We start from the raw sequence: 22498 nt of genomic DNA, 5'->3' as shown, positions 1-22498 counted from the left end.
TAGATTGGAAGGACATGGATAATGTTTGCAGCAAAGCAAGCAAGTAGTGAGGGGTCCACAGCTTGTCCTGGTGAGGGATGAAAGTATAGATTCTGATACTCGTCAAACCTATGGCATTTGCGGTCACAATATTAACCATATAATACAAAAATATATGTATTATTAATGAAACAAATGCAATCTTTTGAAACAGATTTGAGGCTTTAAACCATCCGTAATCATTCACTGCCAGAGCCAGAAGAACAGCTTCCAAAAAGTTTTGCAATTTAATGGTTCAGCAAAAGCCTGCTGTATATATTTTGAAAAGGCGGTGACAGCTGCTAATTTGTGTGTCTCTGACAGTGAGTTCCACTTTAGTTCAACAAAATCCATTTCTTCAAGAATAAACAGTCTTTATTTTATCACAATTGATATATTAGGGAACTTGGGAAAGGTCAAAAATCAACAAATCTCTACATATTAGCTTCTGCACTCTTACTCTTGCCTTGCTTGTGTTCTTTTGCCTGCTATTTCCAAATAAAGCATCTGGATATTTCATAGACCTGTGGCTCATGGTTAATCCTGTAATCTTTTCAGTTACCCGTTTAACAGACCATTGAGATGAAGGCTGAACAAATTTGGATGTTGTTGCACTGTCTCAGCTTGGTAAAATTGCACATTTCAATCCTCATTGGCAGCCATGCAATTCTGTAGTCTCTCAAATGCCTCAACTGTTTCATGAAACTGCCAACTATCAGCCAGACAGAAGCAAGTTCTTAAGTTAGCATTCCATGTGTCACTAGAGTTCCCCCACAAATTGAAAACAATCCAAAGGCCAGTTCTGCTTTCACAGCACTTCAGAGTTATCCTTCAAACCTAAATGCATCATCTTGTAGAAGCACAGAGAGAACAGGAACAAAGCAGCTCACAAACAGCATGCTATTTTTCTTGTTTCATTGAGCAAGAGGTCCTTTGGCTTCCAGTCATTAGAAACCCAAAACCAAACTTTATACTGATAAGCACAAACATGGTCTGACTGATATGTGACTCCTTTCTAACAGCAACATACTTGATTCTTCCTTGCTCAATTCTGGATAGCTCACAAGTAGTGACCTAATGAGTAACATCCATATTCATGCTCACCACTGCAACTTTAACACAATCTGTACTGTGCGGCTCTACAAATGAAGCAGATCAATTTGCGCATGTCTGTGGCTGATTTGTCATGTATGGTGAGTGGCAAGGATATGGGAGATGATTGGAGCCATAAAACTGGAATTGATTGAAGTGTCCGAGGGTATTAGAAGAGTTGCAGGTGTTAGTGGGTAGGGACTAGACAATGGGAAAAATTGAACAGAGGTAGGAGAAAATTAGTTCTGTGGGGCAAGAGGAAGCAGGAACAATTGGCCTGCTAGGACAGTACTGGTTGTGTATCTTCAGTGGCAGGCAGATGCAGGTTGCTCATTTTGGAAATAGTGGGCGGAAAAATTTAGAAATTATATCTTGCTGTTTAGTAGTGCGTTCATATTCTAGGAGGTAGGAGTTTTCAGAGAGTTGCCGTTTGGCCTCAGCCAGATCTTCAGCATTCTGCCCTACACAGATTGCCTTTCTTGTCAGTGAGTAGATAATGTCAGTGCTGCTTGTTACATGCGGTGGTTGTTAATAAATTAGAGGGAACGAGGCAAATGGGGAAACTGATACAACCATCATGCTTTCAATAAAAAGATCAGCAAAGGTTAGGAGGCCAGAGAGTGCAACTCAGATACAAAAGGAGTCCTGAAGACAGGAGAAAGTATCTCATGTGCAGGGGAACCTTGCTGGCCAATTAAAAGTGAGTGCAGAGGCAAAAATAGCAAAGGAAAGCAGAACCTGGGCCACTAAAACATGTTTCATTTTTCCAGGTTTTCACGATTCCCCCTGCTCTACCTACCTAATTTGATTCCACTATTCACAAATGCTTTGGCTGCCAACTTTCCTCCTTTTGTCTTGCACTTCAACTTCCATCAATTAACTCATCTCCTACTCTCCACCTAATCATTTTACAGTGCATTATTTCTTTCTCTATTTGAGTGGTCACTCTTTTCTTTGCTCTGTTCCTGCTTAGGAGCTGTTCATGTGTAATATTTTCTGATAAAATGTCATAGCTGAAACATAACTTGTCACTTCTTCCCACAGACTTCCCACTTCTTCCCACGGGGCGGCACGGTAGCACAGTGGTTAGCACTGCTGCTTCACAGCTCCAGGGACCTGGGTTCGATTCCCGGCTTGGGTCACTGTCTGTGTGGAGTTTGCACATTCTCCTCGTGTCTGCGTGGGTTTCCTCCGGGTGCTCCGGTTTCCTCCCACAGTCCAAAGATGTGCAGGTTAGGTTGATTGGCCATGCTTAAATTGCCCCTTAGTGTCCTGGGATGCGTAGATTAGAGGGATTAGTGGGTAAATTATGTAGGGATATGGGGGTAGGGCCTGGGTGGGATTGTGGTCGGTGCAGACTCGATGGGCCGAATGGCCTCTTTCTGTACTGTAGGGTTTCTATGATTTCTATGAGATTTGTGCGCTTCACATTTGCTGTCTTTTGTTTCAGATTTCCTGCATCTGCAGCATTGTTCGCTTGCCTTAAATAGTTGCATTAACAGGCATATGAAAGTGCCAAACCCCTACCTCGACAAAGCACTTCTTAACTCCCAGTTGAACCTCTCCGTCACAGGCACGTAACATGGTTTCCATCTCCTCGCGCACGACATAGCTCCCAGACTCATTCGCAAAGAGGTTAAAAATATCTGCAACAGGATTAAATACAGGTTAAAATGCAATTTGTAAAACATTGTACTGTATTTTGAGGGACATAATTTCTGTAAATTATGTCCCCATTTTTATTTCTCCCTCAAATTAAGAATAACCTTGCACCATCCACAGTCAGGAAAATGAGAAGGCCAGTCTGCAGAATGGTCATAGACACTCATGTCACCAACTAGTAAATCCAGGTGGGTCAGTTTGAGGAACACAAGATGATCTAAATGTCCGTCAAGGACATCAACTTGACCTTTCATAACTTTATCATTTTATTTAAACCACTGTGAACAGTGTCATTAACTTTGAACAGGCATGGCAATTGTGATACATTTAAGATATGAGGATCATCTGTCGGTTTGAGTGTTCTATGACCAGATTTTTAAAATAATTGCAGCCAAATTAGGTTACACATGATAGATAACCTGTTGGATTTTTTGAATAAAGTAGAATTGTCATACAACTGGGAAAAAATAATCTTCTTGAATTCGGCCATATTAATAGCCACATTTCAGGACACAACCTTTATCTGGAGAAAATGGCATCAAGGCAAGTTAACTTTCTCGTATCCCACAGTTATATTAAGTTAGAAAAAAAGGATCCAGATATGAAAATAAAGCTGCCATTTGTTTAAAGAATTAGGGAAGTCATATTTATCAGATACTATTTTTATTTATTTCAACTCCACATACAAGTGTAAAGCCAGAATTACAGGTGTTTACAGTGCGGAAGAAAACTAGTCAGCCGACCATGTCTGGAACATGACTTTGATGGAGTAATCCAAGGTAAACTCCACAAGCTCCTCTTCCTTCCCAGCTTTGCGGTTTTCTTCCTTCAAATATTTATCCATTTTTTTCTTGAAAACAAACTATCTATAGCTCAACCACTTTTTGGAGCAAAACATTCCACACTGGAATAGCATTCCTCAAAGAATTTCTCTTCACTTCTCTCCTCTGCTCACTCTTAGTGAGGATTTAAAATTGTTGACCCTTCTGATATTGTCTCTTAAGTCAGTGGAATAGGCTTCCACTATTCATTCTATCAATACTCTTCAAAACTTATGTTTTTATTGTCTCCTCTTAGCTTTAATTGCTTCAGTGGATACAAGTCCAACAATTTAAGTTACTCTTAAAATAAACTATAGTTTTCAAATGGCTACAATTTCCTTTCTTTAATGGGTTGCTCAAAACTGCAGAGTCTGTGGCCTAACCAATGTTCTGTACAAAAGTCTTTAGTATTCCTTTACTCATTTATTTCATGTCCATATTTAGACCATCACATTATTTTGGCCATTTTATCTGTCTATCTGCTGTCACACTTGTAATGCACAATTGGTTGGCGAGTTGCTAACCAGGTACTTAAACGTACCAAGCTGTTAGGTCAAGAAAGTATGCTATCTGCAATCTTACAAATAACCTCTAGACAGCGACATATCCTGATCTAATAAATAGTGACTTGGAAGAAAAAATTAGTTACAAGAGGCCAGAAGAGCAAAGTTTAGCCTTAGTTGGAGTTCAGCCTCGAGATGTCTGTGGACAGGATTTTTCTTCTCCTAAAATGACCACTTTTATGGAGCGAGTAGCAGTTTGATTCTTGCATGTACAAAAGCCAAGTTTGGGAATGGTGGCAATCTGTAATAAAACTATAAATCCTGGAAACACCCAGCAGATCAGGCAGCATCTATGGAGAGAGAAACAGTTAACGTTTCAGTTTGGCGATCTTTCATGAGAAGTGGGAAAGTTAGAAACTTAATATTTTTTAAGGAAAAGAAAGAGAGAGACAGAGGATAGGGAAAGGACAGAAAGTCTGTGACATGTTGGAAGACAGAAGAGATTGATTGGTGGTGTAAGACCAAGGGGAGTGCTAATGAAGCAAATAAAGAAACAGATTTGTATAGAGAAGTGAAATATGAAAGTAAAACTAAAACCTGCCAAGAAAAAAAACAAACAAAACGGAGGCAGAGGTCTGAAATTTGAGTGTCCTGAAGGTTGTAAAGCATCTAAGCAAAATAAGTAGTTTTGTTCCTTGAGGTTGTGTTGAGCTTCATCAGGGCACCGCAGGAGGCCAAGAACAGGGAGATAAGTATGAGAACAAGGCAAATTAAAATAACAGGCAACTAGAAATTCGCAGTCACACTTGCAGACCGAATGAGGGTGTTTTACAAAGTGATCATCTACTATGCAATTGGTCTTTCCAAAGTAGTGCAGACTGCATTGAGAGTACTAAATTGAAAGGAAGCACACGTAAATCAGTGTTTCACCTGGAGCAAGCGTTTGGGGCCCTAGATGGTGAGGGAGGAGGTGAAAGGGGAATGCCGCATCTTCTACACTTACATAGAAAGGTATCATGAGAAGGGGATGATTCAAAAGTGCATTAGGGTGCTGTGGAGCAACTGGTTCTTTTAGAATGCTGAAAGGATGGTGCCATCATGCTGAAGTTGCAGAAATAGCAAATTGCAAAGGGCAGTTTTTATTTCCTTACAGGTATAAAAGATCACAAACTTCAACTCATGGGTACAAATGTCCCACCTGATCTTTCTTCCCTTTCACTTCTCTCAAACTCCATTTCCTTCTAATAATAATTCTTGCTGAGTATTCCCGATATCCTATGGCATCTTGCTATTTAACCCTGAAGGATTTGTCCTCAGCAAAGGCCTCATGTTTCATTCCCTTGTACCTTCTCACCAATTAATTGAGCTCAGCATGCTGAATTCTTCTTTCATCGTCTTGATCACTGTTTCCATCTCTCTGGCCAGTAGTCTTCCTCACACAGTGGGCTCTTTCCCCCATCTCCAGTATTCTCCCTCCACCTGGACACTTCATTGTGGCTTCTTACCCCTCCTGAGCATTTCATCGAGAACTATCAACGCGAGAAGCTGTCTCAATTTCTCTTCTGCCCTCACTCACCCACTCACCTTTCTCAGTCTGAACTTGCTGCGCCCCATTCCCTTAGGGCCATCCTTAAAATTGCTGACAAGAGTGGTGTTGTTGTCTGGCAGACAACCCTTCTACCTAGCAGAGGCTTTCAGACACCTTCCTCAGAACTAGGAACCTACTACCAAGCATCATATAATTATGCCCAGGTGTGCCATTGATATGGCCTCCTTTGGTGATCTTAGACCAAAGGACCATAAGATATAGAGGCAGAATTAGGTCATTCAGCCCATCGACACTGCTCTGTCATTCAATCATGGCTGATAAGTTCCTCAACCGCATTTTCCCACCTTTTCCCCCGTGATCTCTGATCCCCTACCAATCAAGAACCTATCTCGGTCTTAAATACACTCAATGGCCTGGCTTCCACAGCCTTCTTGGGAATGAATTCCATAGATTCACCATCCTCTGGCCGAAGAAATTCCTCCATCTCGGTTCTAAAGGGTTGTCACTTTACACTGAGGCTGTGCCCTCAAATCCTAGTCTCTCCTATTAATGAAAACATCTCCACGTCTACTCTATCCAGGCCTTTCAGCATTCTGTAAATTTCAATGAGATCCCCTTCTCGTCCTTCTAAACTCCATCAAATATAGACCCAGAGTCCTCAAACACTCCTCATACATCGACATTTTCATTTTTGGGAAACCACCTCTGGATCCTCTCCAAGGCCAGCACATCCTTTCTTAAATATATCTTCCTTCCATGGTCTCCAAGCATATGGTATGCCAACTCTGAACGGTGCACTTCTACCTCCTTCCCAAAATCCACAAGCAAGACTACCCTGTTAGAACTACTGTTTCAGGCTGTTCCTGCCTCATTCAAGTGATTTCTTCTCATCGCAACTATTTTTTCTCCCCTTATCCAGTCTCTTCGCAGCTACAGCCATGATTCTTGTGATGCTGTCCGTACTTTAACAGTTTCTAGTTTCCTGTCTCCATTGAAGCTATTCTGACGATGTAACCTTCCATACTATGGTTTGATATGTCATCCTTTCTTCTCAACCAAGATTCATTTACCTCAGCCCCCTTTTGTTTGCTTTTCCCTTGGCAGGTTTTGATTTTACTCTCATTTATGCTTTTTGATGGCAGTGTTCCCTTTGACACGCTTTCTGTTTCTTGATACCCCATTAACACTCCCTTTCGTTTTGCAACAAGTCTTCTGTCATTTAGTGTTTTCTTTTGTTTTTTTAAAAATCACTCGCTCCTCTTTCACTTGCTTAAAATCTGTTTCATTTCTAATGAAAGGTCACCAGCTCAAAATGTTGACTCCATTCCTCTCCAAAAATTATGCAACTTTTGCACGCCTTTAGCATTAGTAAAAGTTTAGGCTGACGATATAAATTCAAAGAGATGACAATGCAGGAACCCTAGTTCTGAATATAAATGTGAAGCATTTAAGATTGTAATATACTTCTACATTTATTTTCTAAGATAAAAGCTAGCTATCAGAATACCTTTGATATATTTTGGTACCATTTAGAACACTATAACTTTGTTTATATTTCATTTTCTTTTCTCTATAAGTGCAATATGTGAACCATCATGTATCCTCAAGAAGATGCACATTTGTGTTAAGTGCCAAAGAAATTGAACAATTAGTCATGCTTTGCAGCACTGGAGAGAATGAGGAGTTTCTGGAGCATAATCTCCATAAACTGGATCACTACGAGTCTGTACTAGACAGTTCGGGACACAGGAATAACGTAGTGTAGGTGACAACATTATCAAAGATGTAGAGATGCCGGCATTGGACTGGGGTGGGCACAGTAAGAAATCTCAACACCAGGTTAAAGTCCAGCAGGTTTATTTTGAATCACAAGCTTTCTGAGCATTGCTCCTTCCTTGCAGCATGGTGGCACAGTGGTTAGCACTGCTGCCTCACAGCGCCAGGGACCCAGGTTTGATTCCCGGCTTCAGTCAGTGTGTGCGGAGTTTTCACATTCTCCCCATGTCCGCGTGGGTTTTCTCCCACAATCCAAAGATGTGCAGGTTAGGTGGATTGGGCTTGCTAAATTGACCCTAGTGTCAGGGGGACTAGCTAGAGTAAACGCATGGGGTTATGGGGGATAGGGTCTGATTGGGATTGCGGTCAGTGCAGAATCGAAGGGCCGAATGGCCTCCTTCTGCACTGGAGGATTCTATGATTCCTCAGGTGAGCAAAGGAGCAGTGCTCCGAAAGCTCGTGATTCCAAATAAATCTGTTGGACTTCTTACTCTAACATTACCAAAGAGGAATCTTATTGGACTTGAAGTGTGAACTCTGTTTCACTCTCCACTGATGCTGCCAGACCTGCTGATTCCAGCACATCACGGGGCAAGAATGTGGTAAAAATTGTTAATGACTGAGAGCAGAGTGGTCCCAAGCAACATTGTGTACCACTGAGCAAGGGATTACCAAAAGGATAGAGAACAAGTAGATTCTAAGAATAAGAGTGAAAATAGTGGAGGAGTCTATAATCAAGAATATATACACAACTTTTTTCTCTAGTTATGACTGGGATTCTTAAATGTACACTAAGCATAATACCTTCAGTGCCAAAGAGTGAAGGGCATCATGGAATAAAAGGAAATACTTCTGGAAAGGGAGGAAGGCAGAGCAGCCATAAACTGTGTCCCACATTGGAATTAATGACAAACAAATGTATTTAAGGGAGTTCATGGAGTTAAGCGCACGACTGCAAACAAAAACTTCATGAGTGGCAATCTCTTAATTGCTTCCTGTACCAGGATTAGAACAGGATAAGGAAGAGGAAGATGACAAAAGTCAGTTGGTCATTACCGAGTTGTTGAATGAAGGAGGTTTGCATTCTAGACAGAAACTAAGACATTTCTGGATCATGGGAAGTATCCTACTGCACGAATGACTTTCATCTGAATTGAAATAGCACCAATGTCCATTGAGGAAAGCTAAAGGGAACAACGGGAGAAGTTTTAACCTAATAGGGTAGGAATTATTAGAAAAAAAATTAGGTTTGAGACTGGAGGGAGAGTAGGATTAAAAAATCTGTTGGAATAGGCACACATGGCTACAAGAGAGAAACTATCAGATGGAAACAAAAAGTAGGATATGAGGAAGCAAGGGATAAAAATACAAGTATAGATGGAATAAGGGATAGCAAAAATGGATTTAGTAAAAAGAGTAAGAGTCCATGCTCTGAAAAAAGGTGGTGCTATAATTGAATAGTATGTATGGGTATGTACAAAACATTCAAGACAGATATGGAGAATTAGAAACATTAATTACTACAGAAGGATATCACACTTCGCTCTAACAGAGACATGGCTTAAATTTGGGAATCTTTATTCTTGGTTAAACTAGCTTCACAAGAGATTGGGAGGGTACAAGGGCATATTGATGAAAGATTCTACTGCAGCACTAGAATACAAAGATGGGAGAGGGCAGAATCCATACCAAATACAAAATGGCTGACTAAGTTACTGATGTTCAACACAGGCAATCAGATACCAGAATTGCTATAAAGGAGAGATCTGTAGGGAATTTGAGGACGCATCCAATGACAGCACAATAATAGTCTCGACATTCAACCACCATCCTCTGCCATTTCTCGTGCAACACATCACCAAATAGAACTCCCACTTCCTTTCCCACTCTCTCTGCAGCACCCTAATCTACGTGTTAACCATCCACAACCTCCCCTGCCTTTCCCATACTCCAACATTCCTTTCAAGTGAGACAGGGATTTACTTGCACTTCTTTCAATTTAGTATATCGTATTCACTGTTCATGATGTGGTTGCTTCTACAGTGGGGACACCAAACAAATTGATGACCGCTTTGTGGAACACCTCTGTTCAGTTCACAGATGTGACTTCGGCTGAGACACCCGAGATTTTAATTCTCTGCCCACATCCACTCTGACTTTTCTGTCCATGGCCTCCTACATTGTTCTAAAGAAGCTCAATGGAAGCTCAAGGAACTGCATCTCATTGTTTCATTAAACATTTTACAGTCTCAACAGGAGTTCAACAATTTCAGATCATGATCACTGCACCCATTTTTTCCAGATGGCATTTATTGGTAATGATTCTGCTATTGCTATTAACATCTTGTCTTGATCCATTTTTATCTATGTCTGGTTATCATTCCACCACCCCCACCCCCCTCCACCTTTCCTTGTATTATCATTTTTTGCCACTTAAGCACTTCTGCTTTCCACACTTTCTTCATCTCTTTCCCAGCCTCTATATTTGTTTAAAACCTGCTACTTTAACATTTGCCAGTTCTGATGAAAGATAGATCATGGGCTTGAAATGGTAACCTGTTTTTCTCTCTCCGTAGTATTGACCAGCCTGCTGAGTATTTGCAGCATATTGTGTTTTTATTACAGGTCAATAATATTGGGTGATTTTAAATTGGAATTAAAGGTACCCATGCAGAAAGTAGTTCTCCTTTGAGCACAAGACTAAAAGGGGATTTGATAGAGGTATTCAAAGCCATGAAGAGTTTAGGCAGAATTTATAATGAGAAGCTATATCCAATGACTGAAGGGTCTATAACCAGAGGACAAAGATTTAAAGCGATTGGTAAAAGAACCAGAGGTGGGAATAGAACTTTTATTTTAATTTAACATGTGGTTAATATTTGGAATTCATGCCTGATAGGGTGGTAGATACAGATTCAACAGTAATCGCCAAAGGGAATTGGGTAACTATTTGTAGGAGGACAAATTGCAGCCAAGTTATCATTTCCTGTACTGTATTTTGTGATTCTATTTGGTTGAGTGAAGAATTCAGTTTAAAATGCACCCAAGGCTGTTTCTTGATGTCAGACAAAGAAAAAGCCTTCAGACATTACTTTTAAGTTTGACATTCAACCAGCATGCCTTGGGAAACTAGGAATAGTGCTGATGGAAGAAAAGATTCTTTGTCAGTCTGTTAAAAGTAAATTCTCTGAACTTGCCAAGATAAGAGATGAAAACAAATACTATTGAAAGAAACAACAGTTAATGCAGGCTAATGAGAAACTCCAACACTTTATGAAGAATAGGCCTTGGATTCAGACAAGGTGATGTACATTGTTCTAAAACAATAGAAAAATATTTTTCTGGAAAGTTAGCTGCAAGGGACTTAACATAATGGAAGATTACTACGGAAAGAATGGGCAGTTTTCTGGGCAAATTCAAATCATGGTTTAAACCAAGAACGCAGAATAAAATTAGGTGTTGTGCTTTTAAAGAGAAACTTGAGGATTGTGTGGCCTGTCACTATAAATAAACTAACACTACCCCCTGAAAAAGGGTATAAAAGATTAAACAAGTCAGAGACCATTACTGCAGGAGCAGAAACCAGCACTACAGTTGAGGGTAGGAGAAAACCCAACCAAGGCTTGGTAGAAGAAATGCAAATTGTGTATCAAAGCCTGGCCTGGCATAGGAAATAGAATTTGCAATCAATGAGAATGGCCACATTGGGCAATTGTGTGATTAGCTGATGATATATTTGAGCATTCTGATACTAGAAATTGTTGAAGCAGTTATTTGCTAGCACAATAACACTGCTGAAGCTTTCATTTGCTGTAAGTGTCATGGTTTTGCCTGGTAACAACAAGACCCAGAATTAACAAAGGGAATGATGGGATGTAATTTACCTAGCAACTAGGGAGGATCTGCCTGGTGACAGCAATAGTGCACATTCAAAGGGACTGATGAGATGCGTCCTTTTCCTAGTAATGAGATTAACAGACATCTGGGAAAGATTAGATGTAAATAGCCCTATCAGGAAGCAGTTTACCGAGATGAATGAGAGATCAGTGAAGGCATATAGATGCAAATTTCTGAGAGTCAGGAATGTAGAAGTGACAGACGGCTCAACATGCGGTGAGCAGCATCAAAGAGCCAGAATTATAATGGTCAACTCCTGCAGAAACAGACGGGCCAGTTTAACATCACACCGGAAAGCCAGGGTAACAGCTGATAGCAAGCCGGCTAATAGAAGAGTTCCTTTTCAAAGTATTTGTCATAACCCTAGGACTTGCATGAGGAATCCTTAATTGATCTCCCTATGGGACTCGTGGAGTACGAGTTCCTGTGGTAACAGGCAATTGCCTACCCAGGTGAAACTCGGCTCCCAAGCTCTTGATAAGGCGGAGCCGAGCGGATCCAGCGTTCTCTCATCCCAGATGGGACTTATGCATATGCACCACAAGGTTATGGTTTAACTTTTGATTTAGGAATAAAACATCATTCCTTTTCAGTTGGCTTCCTGTAGATAACACCGGCCTTAGCATTGGACGACCCCCGTACCTCAGAACCAGGTTCCCAGCAGAACGCACTTGTGACCCCCAATCATGGGCGATGTAGAGCAAGGTCGGAAAATCCGTGCACCGGACAAGAGGGTTTTCCACAGTATAATGAACATCAATGTTGCATGTGCAGCCAGGGAACCTGCTCCCGACAAGGTTACCAAAACAAACAGAGCATACATCACCCAGACCGAAGGGCGAAGTCATCTCAAAATAGGGCTCATCAGATAAGTCAACCAGAGGAAGAGAAATTGATACAATTACATTGCATCACTACACCAAAGGGGGCCCCAATCCAGATCCGACTCCAAGCAAGTAGCCACCCATTAAACACAGAGGTAGACATAGGCACAGTGGTATCCATCATAGGGGAACATGTCTTCAGGTGAGTACGATTGGGCATCTTACCACTCAGCCTGCGAGATACCAAGGCAAGATTGTCCTATTGCGTATATTCAGGACCACTGTAACCCCAGACAGTTCATCTCTCCCATGATAGTAGTACAAGGACAAGGGCCCAGTGTCTTGGGAAGGGACTGGCGAAAAGAAAATTGCTTGAACTGGCAGCAAATCTTTAAGTTGGGTACTGGTAACCTATACGAAGTAATAGGGAAGTACCCAGAGGTATTCCAAGCAGGCCTCGGAAAGATAAAAGAGGCCAAGGCAGGGATCTACATGGACCCAGAGGCTCAACCTAAATATTTCTAAGCAAGACTGGTCCCTTATGCACGGTGTGCAAAATAGAGACCGAGCTGAAACAATTCGAAGAACTGGGCATTATACGACCTGTGCAATTCTCCGAGCGGGCCGCACAGGTACTCCCAGTCTTAAAGCCAGACAATGCAATCCATCTCTGTGGAGACTATAAATTGACAGTAAATAGAGCTTGCCGATTGGACAGATACCGAAGACACAAGTAGAAGACCTATACGCAAAATTGGCCAGGGTCATATCTTTACAAATTGGATATGAGCCATGCTTATCTCCAACTGGAATTGGAAACATCATCCAGAAAATACAATACTGTAAACACACACCAAGAATTGCACAAGTACTCTCATTTGTCTTTTGGGGTATCTTCAGCTTGTACCATTTTTTACCGTCCGTGGTAGGGAAGTTGTTGGAGAGGATTCTTAGAGATAGGATGTATGCGCATTTAGAAAGGAATAAACTCATTCACGATAGTCAGCATGGTTTTGTGAGAGGGAGGTCATGCCTCACTAACCTGGTGGAGTTTTTTGAAGAAGTGACTAGAATGGTTGACGAGGGAAGGACCGTGGATGTCGTCTATCTGGACTTTAGTAAATCGTTTGACAAAGTACCTCATGGTAGGTTGGTGCAAAAGGTTGGATTTCATGGGATAAAGGGGGAGGTGGCTAGATGGGTGGAGAACTGGCTTGGTCACAGAAGACAGAAGGCGGTAGTGGAAGGGTCTTTTTCTGGCTGGAGGCCTGTGACTAGTGGTGTTCCGCAGAGCTCTGTATTGGGACCTCTGCTGTTTGTGATTTATATAAACGATCTGGAAGGAGGTGTAACTGGGGTGATCAGTATGTTTGCAGACGACACGAAATTGGCTGGACTTGCAGATAGTGAGGAACATTGTCAGAGGCTACAGATGGATATAGATAGGCTGGAAATTTGGGCAAAGAAATGGCAGATGGAGTTCAATCCAGATAAATGCGAAGTGATGCATTTTGGTAGAGCTAATGCAGGGGGGAGCTATACGATAAATGACAGAACCATAAAGGGTGTAGATACGCAGAGGAACCTGGGTGTGCAAGTCCACAGATCCTTGAAGGTGACGTCACAGGTGGAGAAGGTGGTGAAGAAGGCACATGGCATGCTTGCCTTTATAGGACGGGGCATAGAGTATAAAAGTTGGGGTCTGATGTTGCAGATGTATAGAATGTTGGTTCGGCTGCATTTGGAATACTGCGTCCAGTTCTGGTCGCCACACTACCAGAAGGACGTGGAGGCTTTAGAGAGAGTGCAGGATGTTGCCTGGTATGGAGGGGCTTAGTTATGAGGAGAGATTGGGTAAACTGGGGTTGTTCTCACTGGAAAGACAGAGGATGAGGGGAGACCTAATAGAGGTGTATAAAATTATGAAAGGCATAGATAGGGTGAACGGTGGGAAGCTTTTTCCCAGGTCGGTGGTGACGTTCACGAGGGGTACACAGAGGGTGGTGGGGGCCTGGAATGCGCTACCGGGCAAGGTGGTGGAGGCGGGCACACTGGGAACGTTGAAGACATATCTAGATAGCCACATGAATGGAGTGGGAATGGAGGGATACAAAAGAATGGTCTAGTTTGGACCAGGGAGCGGCACAGGCTTGGAGGGCCTGTTCCTGTGCTGTATTGTTCTTTGTTCTTTGAATAATGGAAAATATACTGTAAGGATTACCCAGAGTGACAGGTTATCTGAATGACATTCTAATTACAGGAGCACTGTTATGGAACATCACGAAAGCTTGAGAGGAAGTCTTGCAGCAGTTTTTGCAAGCTGGGGTCAGACAAAAAGAGAATAAAGCACATCCGCACAGCACCCCATTATCAGTCTTCAAGTGGCGTGGCTGAGTGAACAATCCAGTTTAAAAACAGCACGAGAAATCAAAAGATTCCTTAGATACAAAGTTGGCATAGTTCCTTTTTAACTTCAGGACAACAACGCATGTGACGGGTTGATTCTCTGCAGAACTCTGATGGGAAGGCACCTTCGGACCAGGCTTAACTTCATAATCCCAAATCGGAGTGGGAAACTCGAGGAAAAATAAGAAGCCAAAAAAAGGAGCCATGATGGACATAAGCCTGATAGGAGACACCATCCATGTGTGAATTTTTGGAGACGGCACTCCATGGTCCCCAGGTGTTGCCCTTTCAAGAACAGGTCCAGTGTCATATACAAAGAACTGGAGACAAGATAATAAAGAAACATATTGACCACCTCCGCCGTCAGGAGTTTTCAACAGAAGCAACTACCGCACTGAACATACCATCATTGGCACTGTGCACATCAACGGACAGACAAGAAACTCTCCTACGGTAGACTTGAGAAGCCTATGAAGACTCTACCTCAGAAATGGAGATGGAGGTGATAGACTCACATTCAGAGGTCATTGCCGAAGATGAGCCACTTAGAGTGATACTTTGACGTTCAGCAAGAAAGAGACGGTCGCCTACTCAGTATATCCCCCTGACCAGACAGAAAGGCGGCCATGGACTAAAAGACGAAGACAACTTTAATGGCTTAGGATCAAGGGGAAACCCTCAGATTCAGAGGGAGTGGGTTGTGATAACCCTCTGGACTTGCATGGGGAATCCTTAATTGATCTCCCTGTGGGACTCGTGGAATACAAGTTCCCATGAGAATAGGTGATTGCTTAGTCAGGTGAAACTAGTCTCCTGAACCCTTGATAAGGCAGACACCTGACTGGGTCCAATGTTCTATTGTCCCGGATAGGACTCATATATATGTACCACAAGGTTGTAGTTTAACTTTTGATTTAAGAATAAAACATCATTCCTTTCCAGTTGGTTTCCTGAGTTATTACAGTCTTACAGCTAAGTTAATACAGAAACCTTTGTAAAGGCAGTTTATTTAGCTTTACTGAACCAGGCAAAGACACTTCCCAGTCTGGATCACCCTCCTGGTATTGTATGGTAACTGTAAGCTGGATTTGACTTATAGGTTTGTTTAAGGTGTATGTTGTTTGGGGAACAGGGAAGTCTTAGAGTTCAGGTATCAGGAATAGTTTGGAAAATGGGGTAATTTCTAGATAAAACTGCGAGCATGTGTACTGCTCCGGTGTTTGTGTTTTATAGAATTATAGTCCTGTTCGTGTGAATGCCTTTCATTTAATAAATAGCCTTTAGTAATTGATACACTATGACTGGGCTGCTTTTTCTCACGGGTGGTTTCACGTGACTCCTCACACCATCTTAAAAAAATATCATATACGACCACAAACCAGTGTCTCATGTTGAGGTGCCCTTGCAGGTATCAACGTGGTTCATGACATTAGCACAAAGCAGTTGTTGTGGTTTATTTTCTCCTTTTCTTTTCTCATTGTTTCAACTATTTTAATTTTCTTGCAAGCATTTGAAAGCTATGGCCATTTTAGGCCAATAATCGTGGATACAAATAATTAAACACAACAGCCTTTTGAGAGAGTCATCAATTTGTTCTCCTGTAATTCACAGGTCAAAATAATCTACAGGGTGAATGTCTTATAAAAAGATAAAAAAATCTTACATTGGATCAGTGTGTTGAGACCAAAAAGGAAAGTGGCACTATTTGATTTTGTTTTGGAAATGTTATCAATAACTAATATGAGAGTAGGAAGATCATTAAAAATGGGGAACATAATGAGGTAAGTTCAGTGCAAAAAGAAAATAAATGATAGAAGAATCAATGATAAAAGTGCTGGAGTGTAAGCAAAGCAAAGTTCAGGAAGATAAAAGACAAAATAACTCAGCTGAAGCATTAGCAAACAGGTGAACTGATCTGTAATGAGAAATGTTCAAATATGAGATGCAAAAAGTAAAAAATTAATATACTGCCTCAAATACAGAGTGTATGAAGCATAGAGGATGTGAACAGATGTATTAAAAACAAATACATTTAAATGATAGAAAAGTGATGGAAATAGAGCTACCAATATTAAAAGTACAGTGGAAAAGAGAGAGGATCGCACAGTGATTAAAAGAGGATATGGAGAAAGGCAGAAAACTGAAAAATTGCAAGGGGATGGCTAGTTATGTAAAAATAGAATAGTTAGATGAATGGTGATCATTCAGGGATTGAGAAAGGCTGGTTACAACTTTTGAAGATGAAGGTATGGCAGAGATATTCAACAAATATTTACCAAAGATTTTATTCTACAAATAATATTGCTGAGAATGTAGACCAATCAGAGATGGACATGGAACAATTAATTGAACTTTGTAGGAAAGTGGCTATGAAAAAGACAAAATGGATGAGTCATTGAGTCCTGATGACATGCACCACAGGATGTGACAATTCAGAGGGAAGAAAGCAAAGCCACCGGCTGTGGTTGTTCAACCTTAGAAATCCAAATTGTGCCACAAGACTGGGGAGCAAATAATGTAATTCTCTTGTTCGTGAAGGGAGAGAAGAGTAAATTGGATAATTAGTGACAAACTAGGAAATATGGAAGGTCCTAATTGGAGTGGCACTCAGTTTTAGGTACCACACCACAGGTCGAGAATTGACAACAACACAGACTCACCAGAATGATACCAGGGCTTGAGATAAATTATGAGGACAAGTTGCAGTACCCTGGTTTGCTTTCTCAAGGTTGAATGTTGATCTAATCGAGACGTTTAAAGTGATTTGACAAGGCGGATAAAGGGAAAGTATTTCTTTTTGTGGAAGAATCCAGAATAAGGTGGCACATTCTTTCAAATTGAAGCTAGATCATTTAGGAATGAAATCAAGAATATATTTGCACACAACTGCCACTGGAAATTTGGAAAACCTTCCCTGAAAAGCTGTGAATGCTGAGTCAATTGACATTTTCAAGACCAAGAAAATATATAGCATTGATGGTTAAATTGAGTTGAGGTACAAATCAAGGATGATCTGATTTAATGGTAACACAGACTCAAGGGATTGAACAGCCTAGCCGCATTCCTATATTACTAAAGACGATCCATCTAGTCTAGTATTAGTTGGGGAAAACTCTTCCAATCCATAATCTGAGGTAAAGTTACAAAGCATTGAGAAATGTGTGTCTTATTCAGGAACTTTTTACTGAATTTATTAAAGGAAGTCTTGTTTCATAAATTAGTGCATTTTTATTTGAAGACCGGAATTCTCCAACCTCGCCCCACAGCTGGGATTCTCCAGTCCTGTTGCTATGAACAGAGATTTAGCGGAGCATCAAGAGCTCCATTCTTGCTGGTAGCAATAGCGGGGCATGTGAGACTGGAGAACTCCGGCCAGTGTGTATAGATTTGAGTGTAATTTTGATGAAGTGATGAGACTTCCTCAAAAAACTGAGATATGCTGTGCAAGAAGATGTTTAAAAACTATTCACATTTATGAAACAAAGTTGGGTTTATGGGTGCTTCTCAGAGTACAGAGCGATTCTAAATAGTGCAATACCATGGGTCCACATCTGTTCTTAGTTTATATAGCTGATTTAGACTTGGATAGAAGGAGCACAATCTTAAAATATGATATAAGAGAGAATTTTGGCTAACCGTGAGCAAGATAGTTTAAAAAGCATCAGGAATGCATACAGATTACCAGAGGGCAGACAAATGGCAAATACAACTTTATATGAAATGTATGGTAATATAAATTGAGAAAAAACCTAAAAGCAATCTACCTGCATTTCCTGCAATGCAACAGTGACTACACTTTGAAAGCAATGAACTGGCTATAAAATACTTTGTCACATCCTGAGGTTGTGAAAGACACTAAGACAAATAATTTCCACCTTCAAGGTAAAGGCACTGAAAATTTCAAATGAAAAGAAAGTGAGAGCTTGAAATGTATAATCATTTGGCAGTGCAAGGAAAGGTGTAGTCGGGAATTTAAAAACAGAATTTTTGGTTTAGATGGCAAGATAATTGGAGTAGAAACTTGCATTTCTAGGACTGAAGTAGAATGAAACCACTGAAAGAGAGACTGCTGGTAAGAGAGATTTAGCAAAGGTTTTTAAAACTATTTGATGGGAGTGGATAGGGAAGTACATTCCCTTTGCCTGGGTTAATCAGTGATGAAGGATAGTCAGATTAAAATCACTAAAGGAGCAAAGGAACAGTTAGGTGGTATTTCTTTATGGTTATTGCGGTATAAATTGTCTCAGAGCAAACAGTTAAGGTGAAGTTACTGCATCCTACTAGGAAATTGGATATATACTTGAAGTGCAAGAACAAACAAGGTAATGGGGAGAGCACTGCTGAAGTAGTATTAGAATGCTTAGTGAAAACCGAGCACAGACATGAGCCACATTGCCTCCTGCTGTGCTGTAAACTTCTATGGCTAATGTTTCCAGTGGATCAGCGCTGTCAAAAAGCAAGATCGTAAGAAGTTTAACAACACCAGGTTAAAGTCCAACAGGTTTATTTGGTAGCAAAAGCCACACAAGCTTTCGGAGCTCTAAGCCCCTTCTCACCTGAAGAAGGGGCTTAGAGCTCCGAAAGCTTGCGTGGCTTTTGCTACCAAATAAACCTGTTGGACTTTAACCTGGTGTTGTTAAACTTCTTACTGTGTTTACCCCAGTCCAACGCCGGCATCTCCACATCAAAAAGCAAGATAACATGGTATACTTCACAATGTAATTTACTGATGTCTTTTGGAAATTAACTATTTAAAGTTTTGATTTACAATGAAATAACTTGGTGGATATCTTTCTGTTCCATCTACAAAAAGGACTGATACTTCATATACATATACTAAGTTTCACTGAATGGAAAAAGTGGATAAAATTAAACTCTATGCTTTCCCAAGATTAAAAATGACTCTGATACAATGTTTCACAAGCTAGAGAAATGAGTTCTATTGCCAATACATATGGATTGCCAACCTTTCAGAGAGAAACGAGGGTGAAAGAAACCCTCCCAATAGGTTAAAAGAATTGGTGCAAACATATTTGGGAACAAATTCAAATTCCAACCAACACTTTCCATCAGACCATCATGGAATTCCACCCCCAATGTGTGCTAACACCAGGTGACAGGTAAATTAGCAATATGGGTTCAGTAAATCAGAATAGAATCTTTAATCAAGTAGTATTTTGGGGGAAAAAACAAAGTGGTCAAACTGTTTCTTAGTGCTGTAAACCATTAAACTATCAGCTTTCCAAAATGCTGACAAGCTCTTGGGTCTTTAAACATTCCCTCTTAAAAGTGATGTCATTTTACAACTTGGGTGTCATTGTGCCAAATTCAATTGTCTATTTCAATTAGACCTGGCTTTCAATGAGACATGTTCTTGAGTTCCTCAGCAGATCCAAACTCCGAGGCTCCAGAAATATTCAGAGTAATGCACAATGCAATCCTTCCCCAACTTATTACAAAGAGTACAACTAGCAAATTTGGAGCAAGCTGTGCAATTATGAAAGATGGACAATATTGAAAGCTGAATTTTGAAAGATGGTTATTTATTGTTGTAAAAGATTTCTAGGCTACTCATTTGAATCCAAAGCCACCTCGAACGTTACATTTTTAGTACCATTCTACACTTTTACATTAAATCAAGGAAAAATTCTGAGACAGTAATCTTTACCACAGCAGTTTTAATCTGCAAAGCAAAATTTTCATTAAACATAACCAAAATGATTCTGGAGTACTTACACTTCGCTTTCTCTTCATCCCTTCCCCTCGTCAGGAGGACCAGCCCCACTATCAGGTTATTAAAATGAAGACCTTTTGACGTTCCACCAAATGAATGATAAATAACCTACAGAAATAAAAGCAAAAATCAAAATACTGATAAATCATACTATAGTTATTTCTTAAACTTAGATTTTCATCCAAATAGTATATCGAGAGATTTTGCAAACATTCTATAAAATTTGAACGGACATAATTTAGTTTGGAAATATTAATTCTTGGTTTGCCTATAAAAGGATCATAGCCATGATAATTATATGCAGGTTGAATCCATCCAACCTCTGCTCAACAATAACTGATAAGATAAGGGCGGCAAGGTGGCACAGTGGTTAGCACTGCTGCCTCACAGCGCCAGGGACCCAGGTTCGATTCGGCCTTGGTCACTTTCTGCGTGGAGTTTGCACTTTCCCCCCCAATGTCTGCGTGGATTTCCTTCTGGTGCTCTAGTTTCCTCCCACAGTCCAAAGTTGTGCAGGTTAGGTTGATTGGCCATGCTAAAAATTGACCCTAGTGTCAGTGGGATTAGCAGGGTAAATGTGTGGGGTAACGGGAATAGAGCCTGGGTGAGTTGTGGTTGGTACAGACTTGATGAGCCAAATCATGCGTACTGTAGGGATACTATGATTCTAAGATAGTTATTTGCCTGGGTAACAATACAGAATAACTAATATGCTGTTAATGCACAATTATGGTCAGCATCAATACAAACTAGTTCTTGTGATGGTAAAGTTTTGACTACAGATGCCAGCAAGTATACACAAATGTCAAACAGAGTGATAAAGTTCACTCAGAGATCAACTGTTACTCCATAAAACCCTCACTAAATTTGTCAAGAGTTCAATGAAATTTCAAATAGATACAGACCATGAAAATATCAGAGGCCTATGGGGGGTAAAAAAAAAAATCACTTAATTATTCCTGATGGATAAGCAAGTAGAACAAACAAAACACAGGGACCTGTCTCTATAAACAGAAAATGATTACATCTCCATCAATGTCAGATTAATGGTGGAATTTTCCAACAAAATTCAACATCAGATGAAAAGTAACAACTAATTAACACTCGATAAATTTAAACTTGCCAATGACACTTCAGCCAAATATCAACCAGCTCTATATATCTTCAACAGAAGTTGTGAGTGAATGATCCTTTTCAGGCCACATTAGATGTCAAGAATGCCACAGATAATAAGAAAACAGTTGCGTGCATTGGTCACAGAAAAGGACAGCAAGAAGTCTCACAACACCAGGTTAAAGTCCAACAGGTTTATTTCGTAGCACAAGCCACTAGCTTTCGGAGCGCTGGCCCTTCATCAGGTAAGTGGGAGTTCTGTTCACAAACAGGGCCTATAAAGACACAAACTCAATTTACAAAATAATGGTTGGAATGCGAGTCTTTACAGGTAATCAAGTCTTAAAGGTACAAACAATGCGAGTGGAGAGAGGGTTAAGCACAGGTTAAAGAGATGTGTATTGTCTCCAACCAGGACAGTTAGTGAGATTTTGCAAGCCCAGGCAAGTCATGGGGGTTACAGATAGTGTGACATGAACCCAAGATCCCGGTTGAGGCCGTCCTCATGTGTGCGGAACTTGGCTATCAGTCTCTGCTCAGCGACTCTGCATTGTTGTGTCATGAAGGCCGCCTTGGAGAATGCTTACCCGAAGATCAGAGGCCGAATGCCCTTGATGAAGACGAACATCTCGCCCAGGCCATCCCCATACCACCCCCTTTTCTTGCCTTCAAACAACTGCACAACCTCAAATAGACCATTGTCCGCAGCAAACTACCCAGCCTTCAGGAGAACAGTGACCACGAAACCATACAACCCTGCCACAGCAACCACTGCAAGACGTGCCGGATCATCGACACGGATGCCATCATCTCACGTGAGAATACCATCCACCAGGTACACGGCACATACACTTGCAACTCGGCCAACGTTGTCTACCTGATGCGCTGCAGGAAAGGATGTCCCGAGGCATGGTACATTGAGGAGACCATGCAGACGCTACGACAACGGATGAATGAACACTGCTCAACAATCACCAGGCAAGAGTGTTCTCTTCCTGCTGGGGAACACTTCAGCAGTCACGGGCATTCGGCCTCTGATCTTCGGGTAAGTGTTCTCCAAGGCGGCCTTCATGACACACAACAATGCAGAGTCGCTGAGCAGA

General features: G+C 41.0%; 1 protein-coding gene across 2 annotated transcripts in view; it reads right to left on the bottom strand.

The window, feature by feature from the left end:
• The window catches only part of usp32 (ubiquitin specific peptidase 32), a 216231-nt gene that overhangs the window by 109716 nt on the left and 84017 nt on the right, over window positions 1-22498 (bottom strand). For both annotated transcript variants that reach the window (XM_078224932.1, XM_078224933.1), the window contains exons 3-4: window positions 20285-20390; window positions 2638-2756 (exon numbers count right to left, since the gene is read on the bottom strand). In XM_078224932.1, coding sequence (XP_078081058.1) covers window positions 2638-2756; window positions 20285-20390 — 225 coding nt within the window. The remainder of the gene's footprint in view (window positions 1-2637; window positions 2757-20284; window positions 20391-22498) is intronic.

This window comes from Mustelus asterias, chromosome 12, assembly GCF_964213995.1.
Source record: "Mustelus asterias chromosome 12, sMusAst1.hap1.1, whole genome shotgun sequence".
NCBI classification, from domain to species: domain Eukaryota; kingdom Metazoa; phylum Chordata; class Chondrichthyes; order Carcharhiniformes; family Triakidae; genus Mustelus; species Mustelus asterias.
This window is presented reverse-complemented; position numbering and strand designations above follow the sequence as displayed.